Source organism: Neospora caninum, chromosome XI (genome assembly GCF_000208865.1).
Source record: "Neospora caninum Liverpool complete genome, chromosome XI".
In the NCBI taxonomy this organism is placed as follows: domain Eukaryota; phylum Apicomplexa; class Conoidasida; order Eucoccidiorida; family Sarcocystidae; genus Neospora; species Neospora caninum.
In genome coordinates this window covers 734,154-760,799 of record NC_018397.1, presented here as the reverse complement: position 1 = coordinate 760,799, position 26,646 = coordinate 734,154, and the positions used below count along the sequence as shown (strand labels likewise).

General features: G+C 55.6%; 3 protein-coding genes across 3 annotated transcripts in view; 1 reads left to right on the top strand and 2 right to left on the bottom strand.

Annotated features, from left to right (window-relative positions):
- NCLIV_054090 (hypothetical protein) overlaps nt 1–12,867 on the top strand; it is a gene marked incomplete at both ends in the record, with an annotated part of 41,449 nt that extends 28,582 nt beyond the window's left edge. Inside the window, 19 exons of the mRNA XM_003884961.1 lie at nt 117–810; nt 1,281–1,448; nt 1,827–2,121; nt 2,663–3,168; nt 3,423–3,626; nt 4,147–4,354; nt 5,046–5,281; nt 5,643–5,891; nt 6,094–6,316; nt 6,916–7,163; nt 7,452–7,645; nt 8,217–8,485; nt 9,143–9,222; nt 9,572–9,727; nt 10,063–10,401; nt 10,826–11,164; nt 11,299–11,538; nt 11,836–12,087; nt 12,601–12,867. Of these exons, the coding sequence (XP_003885010.1) occupies nt 117–810; nt 1,281–1,448; nt 1,827–2,121; nt 2,663–3,168; nt 3,423–3,626; nt 4,147–4,354; nt 5,046–5,281; nt 5,643–5,891; nt 6,094–6,316; nt 6,916–7,163; nt 7,452–7,645; nt 8,217–8,485; nt 9,143–9,222; nt 9,572–9,727; nt 10,063–10,401; nt 10,826–11,164; nt 11,299–11,538; nt 11,836–12,087; nt 12,601–12,867 (5,167 nt within the window). The remainder of the gene's footprint in view (nt 1–116; nt 811–1,280; nt 1,449–1,826; nt 2,122–2,662; nt 3,169–3,422; nt 3,627–4,146; nt 4,355–5,045; nt 5,282–5,642; nt 5,892–6,093; nt 6,317–6,915; nt 7,164–7,451; nt 7,646–8,216; nt 8,486–9,142; nt 9,223–9,571; nt 9,728–10,062; nt 10,402–10,825; nt 11,165–11,298; nt 11,539–11,835; nt 12,088–12,600) is intronic.
- Nucleotides 12,868–15,395: 2,528 nt separating this feature from the next.
- On the bottom strand, nt 15,396–19,206 carry NCLIV_054080 (conserved hypothetical protein; the record flags this gene model as incomplete). Its single annotated transcript, XM_003884960.1, has 3 exons — nt 15,396–15,862; nt 16,177–16,673; nt 17,228–19,206. The coding sequence occupies 3 exons, from the start codon at nt 19,204–19,206 to the stop codon at nt 15,396–15,398; spliced, it is 2,943 nt and encodes a 980-aa protein (XP_003885009.1).
- A 3,392-nt stretch (nt 19,207–22,598) lies between these two features.
- Nucleotides 22,599–26,132, bottom strand: NCLIV_054070 (hypothetical protein; the record flags this gene model as incomplete). Its single annotated transcript, XM_003884959.1, has 4 exons — nt 22,599–23,947; nt 24,451–24,587; nt 25,195–25,301; nt 25,902–26,132. 4 exons carry the CDS (start codon nt 26,130–26,132, stop codon nt 22,599–22,601), a joined length of 1,824 nt encoding a protein of 607 aa, XP_003885008.1.
- Between the last annotated feature and the right edge of the window lie 514 nt (nt 26,133–26,646).

The window sequence follows — 26,646 nt, the reverse complement described above, 5'->3', positions numbered from 1 at the left end:
GTGCTTTTTGTCTGCTCTGCTCCCGATCGGTGTCTCCACGTCGCTCTGCGAACCGTGCTCCTCTCAGAGTTTCCGTCCACCTCCAATGCCCAGGCCCTTTGGTGCCTTTCCTGCAGGTACAAACTCTTCCGCCTCACGTCGGCGCGGAATTACGGGGAGGCGGAGCTGCGAGAGGATCTCCGCGCGTTGCTCTCGGCTGCAGCTGTCGCACCCCACACGTTTCTGTTTGCGGACTCGGACATTGTCGAGGAGAGTTTCCTGGAAAGCATCAACAATCTGTTGACGATTGGCACGGTCCCGGCGTTGTTTGCGGAGGCAGACAAGGAGAGCGTGACGGGAAAACTTCGGCAGCAGGCGGCGGAGAAAGGGGTTCTCGAAGACGCGCTCTGGACATTCGCCCTTGCCCGGATCCGGGCCAACCTGCACGTGGCGCTGGCGATGTCGCCTGCAGGGGACGCGTTGAGGACGCGGTGTCGAAACTTTTCCGGTCTGATTTCCTGTACCAGCATCGACTTGTTCACTTCCTGGCCTCGCGCGGCTCTCAAAGAAGTCGCGCGCAGTCTCCTCAAAGACGCGGTGCTCCCCGAGCAAGCACGCGGCGACATCGAAGACTTCATGGTCGAAGCCCACCTCAGCGCCGCCACCTGCTACGCACCCGAGTTTGAGAGGAAAGTGGGGAGGAAGATCTTCGCCACGCCGAAAAACTACATCGACTTCATCAACATATACGCGGGAAACCTAGCCACAAAGAGACGCGAACTAGACACGCTCGCGGATCGCCTCGAGGGCGGCCTCTCCAAGATGGCCAACGTGAGACACAGCGGGGAGGAGACGAGAGGGAAAGCGCGAAGGCCCGAGAGGAGGCCAAAGAGGGAGGCGAGTGCGTGCAGAGGGAGGATGGTCGGGGGCTCCGGGGTTCGGGGAAAAACGGGGACGGTGTGGGGAGAGACCCGTAGTGGATTGGAAAAGCAAGAACCGAGTTTGAAGAGACGAACGCAGGAGAGTGGGGTCACGGTCCACGGATGCAGAGAACCGATTGGCAGTAGGCGGATTCGGGGACGACAGGGGACATGGTGGGGGATGCCATGGAGCCGGCAAAGAAGAGGAGAACATCAACGAGCAGAGAGGATGGCCAGGAGATCGGGACGGTACACCCAAGGGGGGTTCGAGGAAATGAAACGGTAAAGGATGAACGCTTGACGCACGAGGGTAGCTTCGCGTTTGGGGTTCTCTCTTGGACAAGCGGTCTGTTCGGTTCTGCTTGGGTTTGAGCTTGTCAGGCGACCGAGGCAGTGAAAGTGATGAACCAGGAGCTGGCTGAGAAGAAAATCATTGTCGATGAGCGACGAAGAAACGTCGAAAACCTGATCAACGACATCGAAGAAAAGAGTGCGAAAGCAAGCAGAAGACAGGAAGAGGCAACGGCCGCCGCGCAACAGATTTCCGAGGTGGGGTGTGAAAAGCAAGACAGGAACAGAATAGGGCAGGAGACGTGCAGATTCCCCAAACAACTCAGGAACGATTTATGTGCATAAACAGTCACAAATACATGTATGTACTTACACACACGCGCATATATGGACACACACATACACAGTGCTATCTGCGCTGCAGGTGCGTAAGCCCCTCTATCTACATAACCGCAAACAGATAAATACATATATATATGTAGAGTGAGAGTGGCGCATTCGCAGGTTCATAGATGCGTATCTATGTCTGCTTGTTGTGAGAGTAGGTGAAGTTGCTAGACGTGCGTCTCCAATTTGCGAATTGTTTTTGAGTCTCGAGTTTTCTGGCCTGGTGTACTTTGGCGCGGGCCTTCTCAGGACCAAATCGTCATCACCCGCGAGAAGCAGTCCGCAGACGAGGCGCTGGCGGCGGCGATTCCTGCGTTGGAAGCTGCAGCGCGTGCGCTGGAAAACTTGGACAAGAAAGACATCACGGAAATCAAGGCGTTTGCCACTCCGCCGAAACCCGTCATGTACGTCTGCATGTGCGTTGTCGTCTTGAGGCCGCTGGGGAAGGAGAATGAAGCGGAGGGGTGGAATGGAGCCAAGGCGATGCTCAACGACGTCAATTTCCTCAAGGCGTTAATTGACTACCCAAAGGACACAATCACAGGTACATTGGGCCAAGCACACGCACTCTCTCTCTGAAGCGAACACCATGCAGATCACCTCCTTCCAAAAGGTGTTGCCCTCACCTTAGCTGGCGACTTGTCCGTTCTTCTTTTGCAAGTTTTTGGAGTCGTTAGTTGGCTTTTTGAGTGTCTCATTGTTCTCTGCCTTGTCTGGAAATGTGAGTGTTTCGGCTCGCCACTCAACCGCCTCGAAATTCTTCCGTTTCTCCCCCGGGGGGGGGTTTGGGCTGTCTAGTGGGCTGTCTAGTGACGTGGGAAAAACACTGGCTGCGGCGTTTTCGCCGGATACAGGGACTGTCAGGAGCCGTCGTCTCTAGGTTTGCCTCTGTTTCCGTTCTCTTCCACTGCTTCTTTCACGCACTGAAAGACGCCCACGACGGGTAAGGGATTCGGCACACGGCGGTTTCGGTCGACCGTCCGACGCGTCGCCCGTCGGCTCCCCCTCCGGCACGCGCTGTCCTTATCCCTGCGTTTGTCGCTTTCTCGTTTTCTCTGTCGCCTCCGACTTTGCTGTCCCTTTAGACAAGCAAGTGAAGAAGATTGCGGAGTACTTTAACAAGGATCCGGAGAGTTTCACGGGTGACAAGATGGCGAAGATTTCCAAGGCGGGGAACGGGCTGCTGACGTGGGTGAAGGCGATGATTGACTATCACCACGTGGCGAAGAGCGTGGAGCCCAAGCGGAAGTCCGTCGAAGATTTGTCGGTGCGGAAGGCGCAAGCGGAGCGGGATCTGGAGAGGATCCATCTCGAGCTCGGCCAGCTAACCGAGCAAATTGGTGCGTTGCAGAAGGACCAGGAAGAGCAGGAGACGCGTCTCCACGAAATTCAGACGGAGGCGGCCTTGATGGAGAAGCGCCTGACGGCTGCGTGCCACTTGATTGAGGGCCTCGATTCCGAGAGGCTGCGGTGGACGGCGGATCTCCGCGCCTGCGGAAAGAAACGCGACGACCTCGTCGGGAACTGCTTAATCGGCGGAGCCTTCCTCGCATATGCTGCGCCCTTCACCTTTGAATTTCGACAGCAAATGGTGAGGGGAGGCAGAGCCGCAGGCACAGACCCAGCGCGACCCGCTGAAGCGCAGAACGCGAAAAAGGCACGCGCGGCCGTCGAGGCGGCTCCCGGCAGAGTGCAGCGGTCGAGGCAACTGGGGAAACGGAGTCGCGGCATCCACGCGTTTTCCACGCAAGAGCATACACACGAGGAGACGTGCGAGGAAGAACGGGAGGTGAAATTGTTTTTCTGCTCGTGCTCTTGCCGTTTTCTTCTGCTTGCCCCGCGCAGGTCTACGAGCACTGGACCCAGGCCATCGCGGAACGCGGCATCCCCTGCACAGAAAACTTCCGACTGGAAGTTCTGCTGACCAGCGACGCAGAAGTGGCCAAGTGGAATGGCGAAGGCCTCCCCGGAGACGAAATGTCCATCCAAAATGGGATTTTAACGACTCGCGCGGCTCGATGGCCCCTTTGCATCGATCCCCAGATGCAAGTAAGGAGCGCGTGGAAAAACCAGCCGAGTCGGGGAAGGAAAACGGGAGGGAGAGACACGAGGAACGCAGACCTACACACCGCCTCCCACAGCTGCGGGTTCACGCAGGCTTTCATCAGATGGAATGGGGAGAGACGCTGCGGGACTGCCAAGGCCACATTTTCAAAGCCGAAACGAGAAACGACGACAGACAACTGGGCGGGACAGAAAGAGCTGGAGTGAGGCAGACGAGTCGAAGCGGGAGAATTTCAACTGTTGCATCTCGATCGCAAAGGGAAGGGAATATGGATAACGAGTTCATGTGAACAACACGCAAATCTGCGCTGCCTTGACGTTAAACAGTAAACCAGATGTAGATCTATATATATATATATATATATATAGAGAGAGAGAGAAAAGAGAGGTCGATGTAGAGATGTGCCTGTATGTGCGGTTTTGCTAGCATGCTTGCAGGGGTAGGTAGTGACGTGGCGTAGGACGGAACACCGTTGCGGCTCTGGCTTTGCGTTTCGTGTCTTAGGCAGTGAACTGGATCAAGCGCCATGAAGAAGCGAACGGACTTGTCATCAAATCGTTTTCGGATGACTACCTGAAGTTCCTGGAGCTGGCGGTTCAGTACGGGAAGCCCTTTCTCTTTGAAAATGTGGAACACGAACTCGACCCTCTCATCGACCCTCTTCTCGAGAGAACCTGGACGAAGAACAAATCCCAAGAAACGCTTGTCCTCGGTACGAAATGATCCTGGGCGCCTAGCGAGAGCACGCCTCCATCTGGACTATTTAGACAGCAAGACCCCATTCATGCACGCGCGACTAACCAGACCGCTCGAACACACATATGCACAGGTATGCACACGTGTAGTAAATACAAACATGTATCCACATACAGTCTACATAAAATATATCTATCTATCTATCTATCTATCTATCTATCTATGTAGAAATGTATGCAATATATAAGCGTTAGTTCTCTCTGCTTGTGGAGAAGCGCCATGGAAATGTGTGAAAAAAGGTAAACGTGTTTTTTCACCGAGAAACTGGTGTTTTTCAGATTTGTGTACATCATGCCTTTGCATTTCTACGTGCATACATAGCTGGTATCAGTATGGGGATTTGTGTATCCGTTGATCTATCTACCCTCCAGCGATTCATCGCTCCTCAGATATGTTGAGGTTGCGGGAACTACACACACAACTATTTGTGTACAAAAGTGTATAAGGGGAAATGCAGGCTTGAGTATGGACCCAATGTCCTTGTAAACAGGGGATAGTGTCGGAGAGGAGGGAGGGTCCGAGAGCCCCCTGCCTGTCCTCTTGAGTTTGACCGCGTTAGTGTTTGGCGCTCGACGCACACGTTTTGGGGAGGGGAACGTGGACAGCGAAACGCGATCGGCTGTTCTTCTCTCTCGTCTGAACCGCAGGTGGAAAAGAAATTGAGTGCAGCCCTGCCTTTTCCTTGTACTTGACGACGAAGCTGGCGAATCCTCGCTTTTCTCCAGAAACGATGGGACAGACAGTGGTGATCAACTACGCCGTCACCATGGCGGGTTTAGCGGAGCAACTTCTGGGACACGTGGTCGGGTTCGAGTTGCCCGAGCTGGAAACGGAGCGGCAGGAACTCGTGCAAAACATGAGTGACTGCCACCAAATGATGAAAGTGCGTTTCTTCAGTTGGAGAGTGGAAAGGCAGCCGCGTACACACATTCGCACGTCGATGCAAAGACGGTGGGTTCATCGCGCAATACAGGCTTGCTCCACTTTCGAGACATACGAAGGAAAGGCAAAACCGAACGAGCGGCTCCAGAAGATCACCAAACACCGGCGGAAGGACACGCGAACAGATAGATACATATCTTGCTTTTGCTGGGATATGTATTTGTACATACGTACATGTGTATGTAGAGATGGGGAGTTTTGCCGTTTCTGTTTTCTCTCCCTGAAGCGCCGTCTTTTTCGTTTCATTCGCTCTCTCGTGATTCGTCTTTTTCTCTTTCCGTGTGCTCACGTGTCTTCTTCAGCACCTCGAAGACGTCATTCTCCACGAGCTCGCGGTCTCTAAGGGCAGTATTTTGGACAACCAAGACTTGATTCAAACGCTGCAGACGACGAAGGCGAAGGCGACGGAAATCACGAGATCCTTGGAAGAGGCGAAGAAGACCGCGGCGCAGATCGAGAAGGCGAGTCTCTTTTCTTCTCAGAGCGGAAAATATTTTTCAAGACACACACACGCAAGCCCGCATGCATCGCCCTCAGGCTTCCGGCAAAAAGTGGTTCCCGGCAGGTGCCTCCGTGGCGGACAAGCCACGCCCAAGCCTCATGTGGTTAAATTGCGGTTGACCTGTCCTTTGCCTTTCGCATGTCCGGCACACGCACGTTCCATCAGAGCGCAACTAAGGAGCGATGCAAGGCATCATGTGGGATTGAAACTCAACAATGGTGTGCCGTTGGGGACTCTGTCGTTTGCCTCAGTCTCGCCAAGAATACTACAGCGTCGCCAAGAGGGGATCGATCATGTATTTCGCGATGAGCAGCCTCCGAAATATCTCCAGTATGCTCGAATACTCACTCGCCTCCTACCTAGCAATTTTCCAAGCTGCACTCCGCGAGGCACGGCCAGATCGGATCCTTGAAAATCGCCTGAAAAACGTCGTGGAAAAAATCACCCAGCTCTCCTACGACTATGTCTGTTTAGGTGCGTCCCCGGCCTCATCGCGCTGAGGCATGTGTGTGTCTTGAACGAGGGAAAATCCCGAAGAAACAACTCGGGTAAACGCTGGCCGCCGAAGGGAATGAACAACGGAGACGCGGAGGCCGCTCTCACCTACAAGCGCAGCGGGCGAGGTCGAGCCGCACACGTCTCCTTCGTTGTCCAGAGAAAGTGCACTTTCAAAACCTTGGCAGCGACCGTTGGAACACTCTTTGACGCTCGAGAGAGTAAAGCCGTTCTCCGTTTTTGCCGCAGTTGTTTTGTATGTGAGGAAGAGAGAAATCAGACACCGCGTTTCCCCTGATGTAAACATCCTCAGGTAGATCTCCATCTGCACAAGCATCTCCCCACTTGTATCCGAGGCTGAGTTGTCCATCTAGAGATCACTGCAAGCACACATCCACCTCATGCATTGATTATTCCCTACTCCTTATATACAGATGCGTGGGGATATATATATATATATATATATGTATATACATAGATGTAAATGGATAAAGAGGTACACACATATGCATCTGCCCGTACGTGGCAAAGCTGGGGCTGACCAGGGCTTGACAGCCTGCTGCTCTGCGCTCTGTCAGGCCTGTTTGAGCGGGACAAGTTGATGTACACGTTCCACATGACGACAATGATCATGGACGGCGAAGGCGTGCTCGACCGCGGAGAACTGGAGTTTTTCTTCATGGGAAATCCCACGTTTGATCAGCTACCGGAAAAGCCTGCTCGTCTCGCCTGGCTCCCCGACAGCAGCTGGAAAGATCTGCTGCGGCTCGACGAGTTGAACGCCTCCTTCAGGGGCATTCTCGAGAGCCTCCTAACTGAGACCGAGGTGGGCGCGAAGGGAGCGTCAAAAACCCGCGAACGTTCCACCGTTAGTGATCCTTCCTTGACAGCTTGACGCAAATACGAAACCCCGCCTATTTTCCCCGAGGCAAACGACCGGCCAAAAATGAGACAGAAAAAATCTGCTGCCACGAACAGCGACACCGTAAACCCTAAATCGTCACTCCAAACGGATCACAAGCAAACCCATACAGACCCCAATCTATACTGCTTCACATGGACGTCAACAGTTGGCGTGTTGTGCATTGTGGAATGATGTGCGACGGACACCTAGGCGTGGAAAGCATGGAACGACTTGGAGAACCTCGAATCAACGCCCCTTCCAGCAGAGAGGTGGAATCAAAAGTTGTCGCCTTTCCAGAAGCTTCTCGTCGTCCGCGTTTTTCGCGTCGACCGCGTGCCAGCGGCTCTCAAAAACTTCATCGCCTGGAGGCTGAACGAACACTACGTCCAGTCGCCGACTCTACAGTAAGAAGCACTTTCCTCTTTACAGATATACATATATATCCGCCCTAAACCCTTTATATACATCTATATCTATCTATATCTATATCTATCTATCTATATGCGCATATGCGCCTGCACACGCATGGAACGCTGATGCGCAGATGCACATATGTGTATATCTATGTATGCATATGCACACATCTTTTGTGTAACTGTGGTTCGATGTGTACGTCCATAAAGGCGCGTGTGGAGATGCCTTTAGTTCATTCAGCTTTATCGAGCCTAGAGCATGGCTGGTATCTATACTGCCTACAGCCAACCCCCTGTTCTTTATGACTGCTGTATCAATACCCATCAGATTCCCGCAGAAGCGAGACGTCTTGCCATGCCAGTGTCGGTGGTGTCTTGGGAGTTCATAACCGGGGCAATTATAGCTCTCTATCATTCACGCAGAGGTTCAGCGACACACTGAATCAACAACCAGCTGACGCTCGACACCCTGCTTTGTCAGGAGTGGATCAGGCTGACGTTTCAAACTGTTGATGTGCGTTTCGCCGGTGACGCTGCGTTGTTCGTCTTTCCGGTGCCTCAGATACTCCAAAATCCTTGCGCAGTCGTCGGCCTACTGCCCGATCTTGCTGATTCTTTCGCCAGGCGCCGATCCGCAGAGCGACATTTACAAGCTGGCTGCAGCGCGCGGCTTCACCGGCAACAGGTTTCGCTTCCTCGCTCTCGGGCAAGGCATGGCGCCGCTCGCACAGAAACACATCGAGAAAGGGTGTCAGCGCGGCTGCTGGGTTTTGCTGCAAAACTGTCATTTGCTCGCGTCCTGGCTCAAGACGCTTGCCAAGCTTCTTGAAGGTGCGCGGGGAGGCGCGCGCCGGCTACTCGGAGCTTCGGCTTTTAATTCCCGAGTGGCGATATGCGGGGACACTTTGTGACTCAAAAAACAAGTCAGAGGAAGCGACAGTTGTTGCGCGCAGAGGCGGAGCTCTGTGGCCACAGTGCCGGAAAAAAGAGGGAACCGCTACTGGGAGAAACATAGCCGCCAGAAGGAGGCGCCTCGGGAGGAGGCGGAGACGCTGAGAGCAGCGGCGTTCTAGAAAGGACGTCAGCAGTACCGTCCGAAAGGGCCGGTGGAGGCGGAAAAATCCAAAACAACCTTCTCAAATAGAGAAAACATAACGATCCGAGAGGAAGACCCGCTTTTCGATTCCCGTAATGTAAAAATACGCATGTATATGTATATAAAGAGATGTAGATATGAATGGAGAGATACAGACATATAAAGAGAGAGGAAGGGGGAAATGTAGTTCTGTACTTGTAAGGAAACTTGCACGAGTCTGCGTGTCAATGTATGTCAGTAGATGAAAAGGCCCAAACACACCAGTAAGGACTGTTCCACATGAATACATATATATATATATATATATATATACATATAGAGGTGTACATCTCTGTTCAAGTAGATAACAATATGAAGACAGTGCTGTCTTTTCTTCGTTTTGATCGGTGTAGGCATTCAGAAACCCCACAAGGATTTCCGACTCTGGCTGACGACGCAGCCTATCGACGAGTTTCCCATGAGCATCCTGCAGGTGCGGGCACACGCACCATCGTTCTTTTCGGTGTCGCATCTCAGACCCGCCGTTCTGTCAACTGCTGCCGTGTGCGCCTTCACCCACTCGTGGAGAGCATCACTCAATTCATTTACACACACACACACACCTACGCCGAGATGGGCATTTACGTAAGCAGCGGTGGAGGTTGACACACTGACAGGTGAAAAACAGATATCCATCGCGGTGTATATGCGTAGAGGGACGGTGGGTTTATCTGTAGGACACGGATTTTCTGGACCGTTTTCCCGCTGGCATTACACGTTTCGCGTGGGTGTAATCTGTCTACTGAAAGGTGGTTTTGTTCTTCCAAAACATGTCCCTCCAGAACTCTCTGAAGGTCGTGACCGAGCCACCAGACGGCCTGCGGCCGAACCTACAGGGCTCGTACGCGAAGCTGACTGAAGACGCGCTCCAGGAGAGCTCGCACCCTGCCTATCCGTCTCTCGTCTACGTCCTCTCTTTCTTCCATGCTGTTGTACAGGTTAGCGAACCGCACGTCTCGTCGCCGTTTGCGCTAAAATGTTTACACTTGTATACTGACAAGTGTACCTTTGGACATATTCGAACGTCTACTTTAAGGACTGTGTATCTACATACATAACTCTCCTTATTTATATGGATAGGTATAGCCTTGTTTCCACGGGTATCCCAGCAGCGATACATGTCATTCGGACCTATGCTCGCTCCCTGTATTTGCACGTCTCCTTTTCCAGAGCAGTCGAGCCTCGGTTGCTCACGTTTTATCTAAATGTCTCGCTTATGGTCTCCTTTTAACTTGTTTCCATTCTCGCGGCAAATGTCGCTCGGTTTCGCCAGGAGCGCCGGAAATACGGGAAAATTGGATGGAATGTGGCGTACGACTTCAACGAAGCAGATTTGGCGATTTCCCGACGTCTCGTTGCGATGTATTTGGACAAGTCGCTGGACAGCGGAGACGCTTTACCGTGGAGCACACTGCGCTATCTCATCGGCGAGGCCATGTACGGAGGCCGCGTCACTGACGACTGTGACAGACGCGTCCTCGTTACTTATTTGGAAGAATACATGGGCGACTTCATCTTCGACTCCTACCAACCGTTCTACTTTTGCCAATCCGGTTTCAACTATGCCATTCCCGCTCCAGGACCTCTCGCGGCCTACCAGGACTACATCAAGGTAGATGCAGGCGAGAGCTGTTTTGCGCCGCACAGAAGAAACCGGAACACGACGCCGGAGAAAAACAGCAAATCCACGCATCGTCGAAGACACGCCTCTGCGTACCAGGAGTGCCAGAAAGCACCCATCATTTTTATCCCGATATATATATATATATATATAAATGCAAGCGCTCTCAGACTGAAAGAAATGTATCTATACCTACATGTACATTTGCATATGATTGTGTAGAAGTGCGTGGAAGAACATATGATCTAAAACTGTCGGTGTACAAATTGGCTTGGTCTTTGTGTATCTGTGAAGGTACTACGGGCTTCTCCGTGAACGTTTTCGCGTTTGTTCAGGGTAGCGAGGTTCCGGAATTGAGCCCCTTTGCTCGTACGAATTCCTCCTCCAACTGAACATGCTTTGCTTGTCTTTTCAGGAGCTTCCTCTGTTCAATACGCCGGAGGTTTTTGGTCTCCACGAGAATGCGCAGATCGGCTACTTTGTCGATGCATCGAAGAAGCTGTGGGAAGGCATTTTGAAGATGAATTTTTCTGGAAGCATAGGTTCTTCTGGAGGCAGCGCGATGCGAGAAGAACACATTGATGCAATTGTGACGGGGATCCAAGAGAAACTCGGATTCGATGACCTGGTCTTTGAAAAGCCCGAGGGCGGCTACTCGACCACAGAGGTCGTCCTCATGCAGGCAAGCGAACGCGACAAGAAACGAGAAAGAGCTGAAACGCGACAGAGTGGGACTGGCCAGCGGTGCTCACTCGTGCGTCACCTCGCTTGTGGAAGGCAGAGCCGAGCTTCAGCAGAAGAGCGATACGGGAGCAGTCGAACGAAAGGCCTGCAGCGCTCCTAACAGTGCGTGGAACAGAGCCATTCTCCGCTGTTGACTCTGCGTAGGAAATTGAGAGGTTCAATATTCTGGTGGATCGCATGCGCACGAGCCTGAACGATCTACGTCGCGCGCTTCGAGGCGAAATCGGCTTATCTGCGGAACTCGAAGACTTCGCCAACTTCCTGCTCACGGGCTTCCTGCCCCGCGACTGGGCGCGGCTGGCCCCCGCCAGCCTGAAGCCTCTGGGGTCTTGGCTCTCCCACTTCTTGCGGCGCTACGACCAGTACAGAAGGTGGATTGACAAGGTTGGCGAAGCACGCGAGAACGAAGCAAACTGCGACAGACATGCGCTTCATCTTGTTCGTTTTCTCCTCATATCTCCGATTCGAGGCCGCCGCCCTACTTCCGTGGGGGTCTGGTGGTCCCGCGAATGTGAACCAGGACCGCGAACATGAACTGCTCCCAGTCCATTTCTGTCTCTGGCTAGGAAGAAGTGCAGATCTGCCTCTTTCAGCTGTGTGCTGCAGAGACGCGCGTCGTGCGTGTGCGCTTGAGTTGTTAGCTTTTCCGAGCTTCTTTCGCTTTCCATGCCTCCGTTGCAGCCTCCGCCGGTGTCGTTTGCGGTCCTCCCTTTCCCTCTTCCATTCACTCAGGGCGAGCCGTGGTGCTTTTGGCTCAGCGGCCTGCACATCCCAGAATCTCTTCTCACTGCGCTGATTCAAGCGACGTGCCGCAAGCGAGGCTGGTCACTCGACAAGTCCTCGCTTCTCACGCAAGTCACAAAGCTCACTTCTCCCGACCAAATCCCCAAAAAGTTGGAGCACGGAACCTATTTAACAGGCCTCTACCTGGAGGTAAGAAAAAAGCCGACCTGACCTTTAAAAGCGATTAACAACATCTGAACACTCGATTGTATTATACATCATATATACACCTAAACATGCAAACGTATATTTGCATGTATATATATATATATATATATACATATATGGGTTTCCTGTTGGTGAGGAGGATGCAGTCCCTTTTCCTGTTCTCAAGAGTTTTGGAAGGTTCTGGACTATGGCTGTGTGTTTGGGTCTCGAGAAGGGAAAAAGGAATCGCTGAGATGAACGCAATGACACACAGGGTGACTACATATACAGTCGGTCCAGTCGTAAGCTAAGGTATACACGCACATGCCTGCAGAGAGCTTTTGGTCTCGGAATTTCTGGCGGTTCCGAAGCGACTCGCTTTTGAGGCCGCGGGGAAGAAAGTCCGCTTCGCTGGAGTCTTTCAAAAGCCATATCCCTCGGGGGACCGACGGTGTGTCGGTTTCACGATCGCTGTGTTTCCAGCTACTGTGTTGTGGTCCTGTCTTCCGTGTGTAGGGAGCGCGGTGGGATATTGAGGAAGGCCGTCTGGCGCGTCAAAATCCGAAAGAACTCACCATGGAAATGCCCCTGATTCAAGTCACTCCTGCAGAGAGCCATAAAGTAAAACTGCGAGACACACTCAAAACGCCTGTGTACGCGACTCAAAACCGACGAAACGCCATGGGGGAAGGCTGGATTTTTGACGTCAATCTCCACACCAAAGAGCACCCCTCTCTCTGGATCCTCTCGGGCGTCGCCTTGGTGTTGCAAACAGACGAGTAAAACGTGAAAGTGAAACCCTCTGTCTCTGCCGTCTTCGCACCCGTTCTCAAAGGCCGGCAGCTGCAGCGGTGCCCGATTCTCGCCAGAGGAAAACAGCCTCCCTATACACGACGCGTCTATGCATGTTTTTTTGCATGCATGCATGTATATAGGCATGTACTTGCGTATACGTATGCATCCACAAAATGAATACACGCGTCCATAGGCATGTATACATGTGGAAATGCGTCGTGTTTTGTTGTTGAGATGTTCGGCTGTAGGCGACGGGCGGTTTGTATCAAACGTGCAGCGAGTGTGTCAGTGCCTGCAGTCGTCCTTGTCAAATGACATTCGTGGCGGGTCTCAGAGGTCTCGTCTTCGTGCAGGCCAGCGCGCTTGCAGCTCATCCCGTTTCGAGAACCTCGAGGCTATTCTCATTCTTCCGCATATCGGCATCAAGTGTCGACGCGTCTCTAGATAGAGTCTCCGTTGCGTCTCGCTTCATCCGGCCTCCCTTAGATCACATCTGAACGCATTCCACGTACAACAACACATGCATTCATGTACAATATATATATATATATATATATATATATACATGCATGCATACCATTTATATATATATATATATTTACATATACACCAATATGTACACCTCTCTCTCTCTCTCTCTATATATATATATATATATATATATATATATATGGGCATCGATGTAGCGAAAGGTAGTTACCGTTGAAACCGATCTTTCGAAAGTAACACACAGCTGCGTCTCCTCAGGTGAGCACGTCGCCTAGGAAACATCCGAGGTGCCGTTGAGGTCGTTTCCAGAGACAGCAGAGACGGAGGGAAACTAACAGAGACGCCACGTCGGTCAAAGAAGGCACGGAAAGCCGCCACAAAGGGAATCTGGAACCTGGGAAAAAATCGGGTGTCGAGAATGCGACAAAGAGACAAAAGCGGCAAAGAGACAGAGCCCGCGGAAAGAAATGTTCTCACGCAGTTTATATATATATATATATATATATATATATATATATATACTTGCACAGGTGCGTGTGTAGAAATGGTGGCGGGAGAGGAGCCGTCAAGCCAAAGAGAAGCTATAGAGGATGGGGGTGAATGATTTGTCAGCGAGAGAGGGTGTTTGTCTTGAGAGACTTGTGCTTCAGTCTTGCCGTCTAGAATAAAAGTCGTGGTTTTGCTTCCCAGAACGGCGGAAAGGTAAAGAACAAGCGAGTTGTCTGCAAGCACCGGGTCTCGAGAAATCGCTTTTGGCAACAGCGGAGGCAGACGTTTTCGTTTGTCCTGCACCCCTCGACCAGGAGACTGGTGTGCATTTGCCGCATGCACGTATATATATATTTATATATTTATAATTTATATATATTTATATATTTATATATATTTATTTATATATATATATATATGGAAAAAAACGAGTTAAGCTCGGAACAACGGGAGGCAGGCAGACGGAAAGCAATAGAAACGAAACAGAGAGGGCGAGTTTTTCGTCATTCAGAAAACGCCAAGACATTGTTTCTGGTGAAACGGAGCGGCTGCCGCTTTTCCTGAGTCGAGGAAACCTTCGTGAAGGGAAGACCTCGCGCACCTTGCACTGAAAACGGCTGCGAAAGTGGGCACCACGGGTGAAAGAAAGAAATCGCTACTACGCTCAGAACGCCCCCCTATGGCTGCCTACCTATATTGATGCAAGGGAAGGTCGACGGCGACGAAGCCATATGAATGGAAATAAATCGGTATAGGTAAACGTCGGACTACAGATGCAAATGCATGCGCGTAGACAAACATACACCTCACACACGCGAGCCTGGTCGTGTTTCGCGATGTCGTCCCTGGTTCAGCGGTTCACTTGAGGATCTCCGCTACACATGGCACCGAGACAACGTCCCTGAAACGGGGATTGTCATTGTCTGTACACGCTCTCGTTGCCGGAGAAAAACAAACGTCACCCGCACTCCGGCTTTCCTCCGTCCAGTCCACTCCTGCGTTCCTTTCCTTCGTCGCTCGTGTGTGCTCCCTCCTTTCTTCTCCTTCGTCGCCTGCTTCCTCGACCTTCTCTGCCGCCTCTCCTTGCAGTTCCCTCTCTCTCCCGTCCTCTCAGATCCTTTCCCCTCCTCTCCTATCATCCTTCTCTCTGAGTCGAGTTTCTCTCCGCTCGCGCGTCCCCGATCTCCTCTCCCGAAACCGGCAAACGAGGCAAAGGTGATTGCGTCTCACCATGTACACAAGGAACCCTTTACAGACACCTATACATATATATATATATATACATATACATATATATATATATATATATAACGAGCATACGCACTGTACGCATTTGCATATATGCATGCATATGCAGCCAGACGGCAAATGCATGTGTGCAGAGACACGTGCCTCGGCAACCCCGTGGTTATCCACCTAACCCTCTCTGTAAATGCGCGGGAGACAAACTCGCCTCGTCCTTTCAAACCCCTTGTGCATTAGATCTCTGCGTTTTCGTCCCCGCCGAAGCTCGCGCTTGCACCGAAAACGTCAGCGAGTCAGGCACCTCTCTCCAACCAGGGGTTGGTCGCCTTGAAGCGGTTGGCGACGCGCGCAAACTCGGGGACGTCTCTCGCTCGCACTTTCAGGACACTCAGATCCTCTCTGCGACCGTCTTCGTCTCTGTCTTCGCCCTTGGCGAAGCCGCGTACGATTTCGAAGACTTCAGGGAACTCCTGGACGAAGGAGAGCAGCCCGCCGTAGCCGTCGTCGCCGGTGGGCTTGTCAACGACGCTCTGGAGATCTTGCGTCCGCTTCGACGGGTGCAGGCCTGCGACTTGAAAGTCTTCTCGACTGTGCAGAAGTCGAACACCCCACTTCTCCTCAAACCGCGCAGGCAGCGCCGTGAGACTCTGCACGCCCTCTTCCGCCAGCAACGCATGCAGCGACTGGAGCGTGAGTAGCAGCAGACAGAGGGGCGGCGTGCAGTCCAGCAGCAGCGTCGGATCGCCTTCGTACAGCCGAGCTGAAAACACACGCCGGGCGGCACCGTCGCATCTTCTCAAAGGCATGCAAAGCCCAGAGCTGCACACGCGAGGGGCCGCGGGAGAGCGGCAAACGGCAGACCCCGAGAAACGATGAATTCGCTACGCCCCCGCAGGTCAGGTGTGTACCCTCTTCATCTCGTTTCTCGGCCTGAATCTCTAGGTCCGTTTCGTTCCTTCCACACATTCCCGCCTTCCCCTGCAACACGCCTCCCTGCCTGCATGTGCACGCGCCTCTCTGCTCCGTGGGTCAGCTCTTTCTCTCGACCGTTTTTGCTTCTCCGACCCGCCTTACCTTCTTCTTCCTCGTCTCCGGCGGCTCGCGGCAGGAAGCCGTGGCCAAAGATTCGGCCGGAGAAGTCTGTTCCCCAGAGGAATTTCTTCGCGTCCTCGCCGGCAGAGGGCTGTGGAGTCAGCGCCGAGGAAAAAGGCGTCTCCGCCGCCCCACCCACGCCTGGTTGCGCAGCTTCCCCAGACACCGCCAGAGGCGACTGGAGCGGCGTAAAGAGATTCGGCTTATACACGAGACACCCTTGGAGCTCCTTTGGCGGCGGCTCATCGTGGAGCCCCAGAGGGTGGACGTAGACCAGCGGCCCACACGAAGGCCCCGCAGAAATTTGCTTGTCATAAAAACTCTCGGGGCGCCGCGACTCTTCGCGCGGCCACGTTCGCTCGACGAGCTGTTCCAAAAACGCCTTCAAACTGCCCTGGGCACGCTGCGCGGTTTCTGCGCACGGGGCCTCGCGCCGCATGCGGTCGAAGGTCACCACCAAATGCAGCGGCTGATTGTCTCTGAAGAAAAACAGACTTGGAACCCGTGCTTGAAAGCGAAGAGAAAACGGGAAGGACCACCGGAGAGAATTTTGACAGAGACAACGCACAAGCCTGCGGGATTCGCGCGGTGAATTCAGAAAGCTCCCCGCTTGCTAGGAGTGACGGGATCGAGAGACGTGGCAGCTATTGCGGTTCCAAAGCTACCAGAGAAACAGTGGACGACACAGAGAGAAAGTGCACGCACCAGGGAGACACACATCACGGGGTGTTCGTATTCAGACGCAGTTTGTCATCACGCGTTCCCCCAAACGCACTTCGAGAGACAGAGAAGACGCAGAGATCGGCGTTAGCACCTGTCCCTTTTGCGCATCTGTCGAAAATTCAAAAATTCGTAGAAAGCAAAAGGTCTCTTGCGCCTGAGCGTTCGGTAACAACCCGCAAAACGCACAGCAGCCATCCACTCTCTGCCTTTCTTCTCTTCCGCATTCACCTTCTCTTCGCGAGCCTAGCTCGCACTTGGCTCTCTGCGTGCACCACACGCCGCGTGTCTCCCAGCTGCTTTCTTTTTTTACCTGAAAGCGTCGTAGCCGTGCCGCCGCGTGCTGCGAATCATTTCCTTGCCGTAGATCTGGATGCGCATCCTCGCCAGCTGCTCCATTTCTTTGTGTGTCCTTCCTTTCGGGCCGAGGACGAGGCGGACGCGCTCCGGGCACGAGGGGTGGAAGGTCGTCGGGACCCACAAGTCGAAGAAAAAGGGCAGTTCGGGATGTCCTTTGGTTCGCGCCTTTCCGTCTTCTCGCGTCGAATTCTCACTCGCCTGCGTCGCGCCAGCATCGTCTCCGCGCTCTTCGCCTGCCACGCGGCTCGGGCTCTGCGCGCCTCTGCTCTCTTTGTCTTTCTCGCCCGGCGTCTGCGGGCGGGGGCCGCCCGCAGGAAAGATGGCGGAGCCGACAGGAGGGAAGAAGGGGTTGCCAGAGGCAAGAGGCGCCGCCGAGGGCGGGGACAAATGCGAGGGCGACGCAGGCTTGCCGTCTTCGCTTTCGTCTCGCGCTGGCGACAGCGAGGAGGAAATCGACGAGCCGCAACTCTGTCGCCTGCCGTCTCTCCGCTCGCTCTCGTTCCACGCGCCCGGTTGCCCGGCCGCGGGTGACGCGCCCGCGGTGTCTCCGCGTTCAGGGCGCTGAATCGACGGACTGCCTCGTCGGTTCCGAGGGCATGAACTGGACGTCTCGCTGCTGCGTCGCCGCTGTCTCCCTTCGAACGCTTCGCTCTCGTCTCTTCTTCGCCGGCCGCCTGGCGCCCCTCCGGCGCCCCGGCCCCATCCGCCGCGCTCTCGAGACGGCGCATGCGGCGCGTGTCCACTCTCCCCGCGTTTCCCTGCAGCGAACGGTCCGCCTCGGCCTCGGCCTCCACGATGCGGCGACGCGCCGTGGGTCGGCGTCGCGTCGAAACGGCCGTCGCGACGCGCCCGCCCTGTCTCCTCGACCTTTCTCGCACCCTCTCCGGTGTTGCGCTCGTCCTCGTCGCGCTGGCTGTCTCCGAGGCGAAGGCCCTCGCCGTCGGGGTCGGCGCGGCCGCGAAAGGTAAACGCGTGCTCCGCGTGCACCAGAGACGCGAGGTGACTGGGCGTCGGCAACAAGCCTGCCTCAGAGCTAGCCTCCTGCTGTCTGGGCCGCTTGGCCCCAGAGTTGGGCGACACCCCGCGGCGGCTCCACCCAGAGGAACCCTTTTCGAATTCGGCGTCTCTGCCGCGTTTCTCGTCCCTGCCGTCTCCGAACGGTTCGCGGCTGCCCCGCCGTGGGTCGCGTCGCTCGTCGCGACGGCCTCGGTCTCCGCCCCACTCCTCTTTCTCGCCTGGCTGGTCTCCGTCTGGGCGAAACCTGCCGCTCGGCCTCGGGCTCCGTCCGCCGTCGTGTCGACCCACTCGCCGCTCCAGGCGGTCGCCCCCGCGTCCCGGGGACGGGTCCCTTCCGTCTTCGCGCCTCACGTCTTCGCGTCTGCCGTCCCGGTCGTCGCGCGGCCGCTTCTTCTCGTCTTTGTCCTGGAAGGTCGACGCCCCGGGAGGGAAGAGCGGGAAGAGGAAGTTCCCTTCCCCAGGCGGCACGCCGCGGGCGCCCGACGCGAGCGATCGGCCGTCTTCCCGGCCCTCCATCGGGAACGGCTGGTTTGCCGGGTGCATGTAGACAGGGAAGGCCGACGGCGGCGCCGAGGCGGTCCCCGGCAAGAAGGACGAAGGCAGCGGAGACAGAGACACCCCACGAGGCCCAGCCGTCCCGCAGGGGAGGAGCCGCTCGCCGGGCTCTCCGACGTTCGGAAAGGGGAGGGGCGCTGAGGGAAGCAGCATGGAGTCGTGGGGCGGCGGCATCGAAAAAGACGAAGGGACAGGAGCAGAGGGAGGGTAGAAGGGTACTGGCGGCGAGCCGAAGAAGACCGACCCGCCAGAAGAGACATGCGAAGGGTGCGGGGCGAACGAAGGAGGCATCAGAGACGAAGGGAGAAGACCGCGCGCAGGCGGCGACGCAGACGGCCGGCGCGGATCGCCTGCCACCATGGTGAATCGTGGAGGGTGAGTACGGATCGCGAGAGAGAGAGACACACACACCAGGCGAAGCACGCGAAGCGGGCGTGAGGGAAGCGGAAAGTCGAGGCAGATGCGCACGCGTGGGAGGCGCGTGGAGAGACCACCCGATCGGGCTCCGGCCGCGCACCGTGCAGAGGCTCAGACACCCCGCCACGACTCGCCGCAGGCGACGAAAGAGCAGAGGCGCAACGTGGAAACTGCGAGGCGAGACCGGCTGGCGCGCTCAAGGGAGAGAAGAAAGGAGAGCGGGAGCAACCGAGAAGAAGAGAGACTGGAACAAGAAAGAGAAGCGAGACGGAAAGCCAGAGCGGTCTCCTGCGCTCTTTTTTCCTTACGGGGACGGGGACCGACGGAACGGACGAAGGGGAAAGACAGAGAGAAAACTGTCGCGTCTCTCTCCGTCTCAGAAGAGCAGTTGAGACAGACCAGGACGACGGGGCCGTCGTGTGATTTCGCTCGAGGAAAAGCTATTTTTCGTGGAAGAGAGTCCACAGGCCTCTCACACCGCGAGCCATCTGCATGTCGAATATGGAGGGGGGGAAACGGGAGGGAAGGAGAGGCTGTTTCGCAGAACCCTAGGTAGCTACAGCGCCTCGTCCTTTCCTCGTTCGGTGGCGCCAGTGCGACACAAAAGAGACATTTGTACACGAATACATTTGCACAGACGGATGACCATAACGATACTCTCGAATTCCTAGTGCAGCGGTATATTTATACATGCATACATGCATATATATCTGTGTCCGTATCCATGTATAAAGCCATAAAGAGTTCTGTGCATCGAGAGATACAACCGTGGAGTATTGGTGACTGCGGGCTCCGAGAAAGAAGTGTTTTTTTCGAATGCGTGGGCACGAGGCATTCGGGAAAAGAGAGAAGCGTCAAGCGACGGCGGGTTTCCCTTAAGAGATCCGAGTTTCGACGGATTTTCGATCTTGCGATTTCGGCTCTCTGGACCGCCTAATTTCTTCTGTGGTGGTGGGTCGCCTCCGCCCAGTGTCCCTCCATCGCGGGCCAACCGAGGCGAAAAGAGAACTTTTGCCGGGGAGGCCGAGTCACTTCCAACTCACCCCGCCAGGGACCCGCCCTCGAAAAAAGAAAAAGACGCTTCTCTCGACACCAAGCCTGCCACAAAGCTCGGTTCGACTTGGCGTTTTCGGTTCGCGCGAGGGAGGGAAACGCGGGCGGTGCGTCGCGCGCCGGAAGAAAGAGCACAGGCAGGGAGCGAAGAGGAGACGCGAAAGCCTTTCTCTATTTGCAAAACGTTTTCAAAAATGCACAGAAAACTGCTGTGCACACCGACTTTCCACTCGCGCGCTTGAAATGCGCGCTCCGACAGCATGCAACCTACCAAGTGCCGCCTCGCAGGGAGGGGCGAGCAAATCAGACGGCGAAGCCGTCCAAAAGCCGCGTATCTCACGTCCTAGAGACACACAGAGATTCCAGGTATATGCATCTATACGTATGGTGACGTTTCCTACACGCAGAAACCGATTTCCGCGCGTATGTTCACTGGTGTAGCACTCCCTGTCCAGTCACGGACGAAAAGGGCGGAGATTTTTTACTGGCGTGCTCCCCGTTTCGTGGCACACCGGGGACATCTTCTTGCGCGGCAGAAAATATATAGGAGGAACGAAGCCACAATAAGCAATGCATCTTTACTCGTCCGCATATGCACATCTTGAGTCACGTACACGCGATGGAATCTGCGAAAGAACCGCTCGAAAGAACAGGAACTCCATTCTCCCTACTGGGTGGACTCACTCACTGCAGCCAGTATACATCGCGGGAGACACGAAGCAAAGGGAACGAAGCGATACACAAATATTTATTTATAAAGATGTATAGGCATTCATATACGTCTCCATGCCTAAGTCTGTGGAGAGATATGCATTTGTCCGCTTATGCAGCGGGCAAACGGCCGCGACCGTTGTCTAATGCGTTTCACCTGGCTTTGTTCGCGTGACCGGCCAGCGGAAGGAAATCGGTATCTGAGATGTGAGAACTTCTTTAGAAGGCATTTCGTCTCTCCTAAAAAAGTGCAGCTGAACGGAGTCCCAGTGGCTCTGTTGGAAAAGCCCTCGCGTTCGCGGCACTGCAAGGCTCTTTCCAGGTGTATTGGCAGCTGAAAATTTCCGTCGAGAATGATCAGCAGCGAAGTGACCCAAGACGTGGGATCGCCCGTACAGCGTGTGTGCAGGTGTGCGCAGATAATTATTAATTTTTTGCATTTGTGACCGAGGAAGTGTCGCGTCGTACTGGAGCTCTGCTGTCTGTGCACTGCTGGCAGAGAATCTCTAAAATCAAAACGGTTTGAATACACAAACCAATCATGACGCAGAGGTTGCCGTGAAGCTGCGTAACGCACCCTCGCGAGGCGCAAGCGTCATTCCTGAAACAAATTCGCCCCCCGGCGCGCGCGTCTACGTTCGACAGAGCGAAAACCCACCGTAGAACGGAGGGAGCTTTGCGTACCAAGCCGCACTCCGCACCCCAGAGATAAAGGAAGACACAACAGGTTTCCCTCAACCGAAACTCGGTTTTACCGCAATGACTTAGTCAGTTCCGCCGCAGACCTCTACATAGACAATCACCTGTTATTTCCACGGGTCTTTGGGGGCATGCAAGTCCCCGAAACCCATCCACGCGAAAAAACGGGGACGACGACGCCCCTGGTGCACGAACGAATGAGATATCAGAGCACAGGACCGAAGAAACAGGTCTGTGCGTAGGAAGGCTAAAAGCCTGCCGATTATGGCGCCGCGTTTGGGGGGATGCATGAGACATCCTGTGCAGGCTGTCCTGGCAAGATGTGAAGCGACGTCTCCGCCAACTCACCCTGAAACCTACCCTGCAGCTCGCAGGCTGAAATTCCCCCTGTGCCGCACTTTCAAGAGACCCCGGTGAGAAAACTTCTAGCAGCGCTTGATCTACCTCTCTCTGCCGAGCTCCTCGCTCCATGCCTTCTTCTAAAGAACGTCTCCCCTCTGCTCCCCCCCCCTCCCTCCCCTTTTTTTTCCCTACCTCTCTTCTCTCTCCTCGACTCTTTCCTCGCCGTACTGCTGTGTCTTTCCAGGCCCCCTCTTTCCGTGGTTCTTCTCCAAGCTTCCTGCCTTCTGGCCCTCTCTCTGTGCCTGTCCGTCGCGCGACTCCCTCGCCATTTCTGTCGCCCCTTTCGATGTCCCTTCTCTCCCCCTTTTTTTTCCTCCTCTCGCGCGCTCTCTTTTCCGACCGCTCCCCCCGGGTTCCCCCTTGTTCTCCCTCCTTCTTTTTGCCGAGCACTCTCTCTGAGCTTCGCGTTCGCGAAGGGCGCCTGCGCGGCGCGGTCGCGACCTCCCGCCACGGACCTCTCGCCTGCGCCTTCACTCGCTCTCGGGCGTCCACCTCGAGCCGAAGGAGTGAAGGCGCGTGACGCCGTCGGAGCCTCCGGTGGCGAGTCTGGTTGGCCCCAGCCACGCAGTCGCGAGGAGGCGCACGGCCTTCCCTGGGCTTCTCTCCTCGCGTCCGTGCCTGCCCGTCGCCCCGCGGCCGTGCACGTCCGTCGTCAGCAGAGGCAGCGTCGGCGCCCGGACGTCGAAGAGCTTCACAACTCCGTCCTGACCAACCGACGCCAAAAGGTGCTCACCCGCCACGTCGTCCCCCTGCCGGTCGCGGCTCTCTCTGGCGAGGTGACGTGGCAGCCACCGAACTTGCGTGCAGAGCCGCGAGTGTGCGCATCCAAAGGTGAATCTCAGGTCCAGGCGCGAATTCGCGTCCAAACTCATCACGGGAGTCCCCGCCTTCGCCGCACTCGCTGCGCCTGCGCCGGAGCGAATGTCCCAGAGCCGCAGCCGCCCGTCTTCGTGAGCGGTGCACACCACGCGACCGTCTGAGGGTCGGCAAGAGAGCGACGTGACGCCGCGAGAGACCGGCCAGGTGACCAGCGGGTCTCCGCCGACCAGAGTGTCCCAGGCCGAAACCGAATTGTCGAGGGAGGCCGAATACAGCACGCATCGGAACGGCGACGGCGCGAAAGCCACATCGGAAACTGGTGCCGTGTGAACCCCTCGGAGGCGGAGCTTCGGCCGCATTTCTTGACAGGCAAAGAGGCTTCCGGCCCCGTCCTCGCCGGGCGAACGGGAGAGAGACGCGTGCCGTCTCTTCTTTCCCGGGCCGTTTCCGTTCACGGTCGGCGCACTGCCGTCGACGGCGGCACCCTCGCGCTGGCTCTCGGCCTGGGCCTCACCCTTTTCTCGCCACTGCCCTATCTGCTTCTCCGCGTCGGTGAGAAGCGAAAAATTCTCCCACAGATACACATTCCCTCCTTTGTCGCCAGACGCAACCGTCACGCCGTCTGTACTGAGACCCACACACGCCACGCCGCTGTCTAGACACCCCACGGCCTGCATCTCTGCATGCCACCCGCCCGTTCGCTCCTCGGCCCCCAGCGCGGCCTTCTCGTCTCCCTCGGCGGGGACAGCAGACACAGAAGAGAGAGAAGAGACACAGGTCAGGAAGTAGAGAGCCCCGCTGGAGCTGCCAAGCACCAGCTGAGCTGAGCGAGGCGGCAGGAAGGCGCCTGCAGCGAACGCGGCGGAGGCAGTCAGGGGGCCTCGATTGAGCCCGAGCGTGAGGATGGGGGCGGAGGGAGATGTGGAAGGAGAGCCGCGAGGAGACGGCGAGACAGAGTGAAGTCGGCAGCATCCATCGTACGACGTCTCCACGAGCAAACCTGCACCGAAAGAAGACAGGAGTCACACAGAGGAGGGGCGAGTGAACGGGAGGCGAGAGCGACACACGGCGAGCGCCGAAACGCGAAACGACAGTCTGTGCATACGGAGACTCGCGAGACAAAAAACGCGAGAGCCGCGTTTCGAAGAACCAAGCGCTGAGCTACCTTCCTATTCGCTTCCTGCGTTCTATCGTCGCACGGTCGCTTCTTCCTCGGTCGATCTCAACGCGTCTTCCCCTTTTCTGGGGACCTCCGCCATCACACGCCCCCCTCGGCGGTTTCCCTGCTGCATTAGCTGGTCCTGGCCCTTCTTCGCTTTCTCCTTTTTACGTCTACTTTCCTTCTGCTTCCTTCCCGCCTGCTCATCCCCTCGCTGTCGCAGCGGTCCGCGCCTTCCGCTTGCTCCCCACTCTGCGTTCCGTCTCCTCGCCCGCAGTGTCTCGCTGCTCACTCTTCCTTTGTGTTCCGTGTTTCTCGCTTCTCGCTGCTCCCGCGCTTCTTACTTTCTGTGGAAATGTAGGAGAGCGAGGAGATCCAGTCGGCCGCGCGCGGCAGCTGTGCACTGCCGAGGTTCCGGATCGCCAGTTGATAGTGAAGATTGACAGGCACCTCCGCCGTGATGCCTCGAGCGCGCATGTACCTGCGAGCAGGGCGCGCCGGACGAGCAGGAGATGCAGCACAGAGCGGCGACCGCCACGGCCGAAGCACCCGCGCGGCGCTCCAGAAAGGGGCGCGAAAAAAGAGAAGGAAAAGAAGACGCGAGAGCACACACGGAGCGAGACACGAGCGAAACGCAGCCGGGACGCGGTGCGACTAGCGAACAGAGGCGGCGCGCAAGAACGGCAAAGGGATGCTTCTGCTGAGTGAGAGACCGACAGCAGCGAACGGACGAAAAGGCAGGTGAAGTCGGGAGAAAGGAGGGAAAGAGAGGATCCGGGCAAAGCCGACATGAACACTGAAGTGGTGGAAATGAGAAAGCCACGAAGACGGAGGGAACCGAAACGCTCCGCAGGGAGAACGTGAGCCTAGGAAGGGAAGGTGGGAAAGGGTGTAAGCGTGACGAACACCAGCGAGGGCAACCAGAAGACCCCCCCCCCCCCCACTGTCAGAGACGGCCTTAGGCGGGAGAGCCAAAGACGAAAAACCTACAGACGTGAAGCCGCCTGTGGAGAGTGACCGAGCAAAGCTCCACAACGCACACATGTGGCCCACGCGTCCCTGCAGTGTCTCCCTCTCATCTGCCTTACTCCTCGAGAGACGTTCGAAGAAACAACTTGTTGTCAACGAGGAAATCGAAAGGCTGGTGGCCTGGCCAGTCGGGGTCATCTTGCTGCTCCAGAAGTTGATTGACCAGCTGCGAAGAGCAACGAAGAAATGCGGGGGAAAAAGAGAGACGCGAATGAAAGGATGAAGCCGACAATCGCAGACAGAAAGTTGTGCCTTTCAAGAGATTCACCTAAACCGATGCACGCGTTTGGCAGGCGGTCCACAGTCACACAGGATGCACGCATGAAATGGACATGTAAAAGTACAGACATGGCTACGCTTTCTTTTCGCCGAGTACTGTCTCGCATGCAAGCATGTCCAAAGACAATGTCGCGTCGCCTGACTCTAACACATAGACGTGTCTACGACCTACACTTTGGGTTCATTGTATGTTCAAACATGTATATATCCAGACATATACGATCATGCGTCGTCGATTTGCTTATAGATGTTTGCACAGAACGGGCGCGAGACCTGAAACTATACAAGAACGTCCAGTCTACGTGCGGACAGCACAAATACACGGACGGATTGGCGAGAAGCGACTATACGGTGACTTGTCGACACTACCGCACGCAGCGCTACGATGCTGTATGTTCGGCTGCAGAAAAGCGTGTGTGCATGCACGGAGATACGCCTCCTTGAAACTCCGGTGCGGGTTGCGTCGAGGACGTGTGTGGGCGCGCACCTTGGACAGTTCCAGCCTTCGGTAGTTTCCGGGGACGACGAACGGCTGGTCAGGGAGTTGGAAAAGGTCGGGAAGGTCTGTCGATAAGTGGATTTGAACTTCGGACCCTCCCGCTAAAGTTCTGTCTGAGCCGACCGGAACGGGCTCTCCATGCTGGTTCGTGTCGTCCCCGTTTCCCGCTGGAGATACACCCGAATCGGCTGGGGAGGCCAACGACGTGGACGCAGTCATGGCGATTCGTCGACAAATGCGAGAGTGAGTGAAGGCAGGCACGGCAGCGCGAGACAAGACGGGACACGAGACGCTCAAGACCGGGCGCGTAGAAGGCGAGGCGCGGGAGCGACGGAAGAGCGGCTTAGCGGAGAGAACAGAGAGGAGAGGAGGAGAGAGGGAAGGCGCGGCGGGAGACCCAACAGAGTGGGGAATGGCTAAGGGGATGTCAGGGCGGAAAGTTGACAGAGCAGAGAAAAAATCACTCGTCGTGGCGACAAGATAGTCTTGGCTCTGGAGCAGAGGAGAGGACGTACCGCTGGCCGCTGGGCAGATGAGCGCCTCGTCCTTCGCCCGTTAAACGCGAAACTGGAGAAGAAGAGAGAACTGGACCATTCGAAGTCCCCTTCTTCCTTTCGCAAAGGAAACAACGTCCTGTCCTTCACTGTTTCAACAAAGCGATACGTCCCCTAGCCGGCCGAGCGGTCTCTCGACCCGAGTGGACGCAAAGAGGGTTTTCCCACTTTTCTGCGGG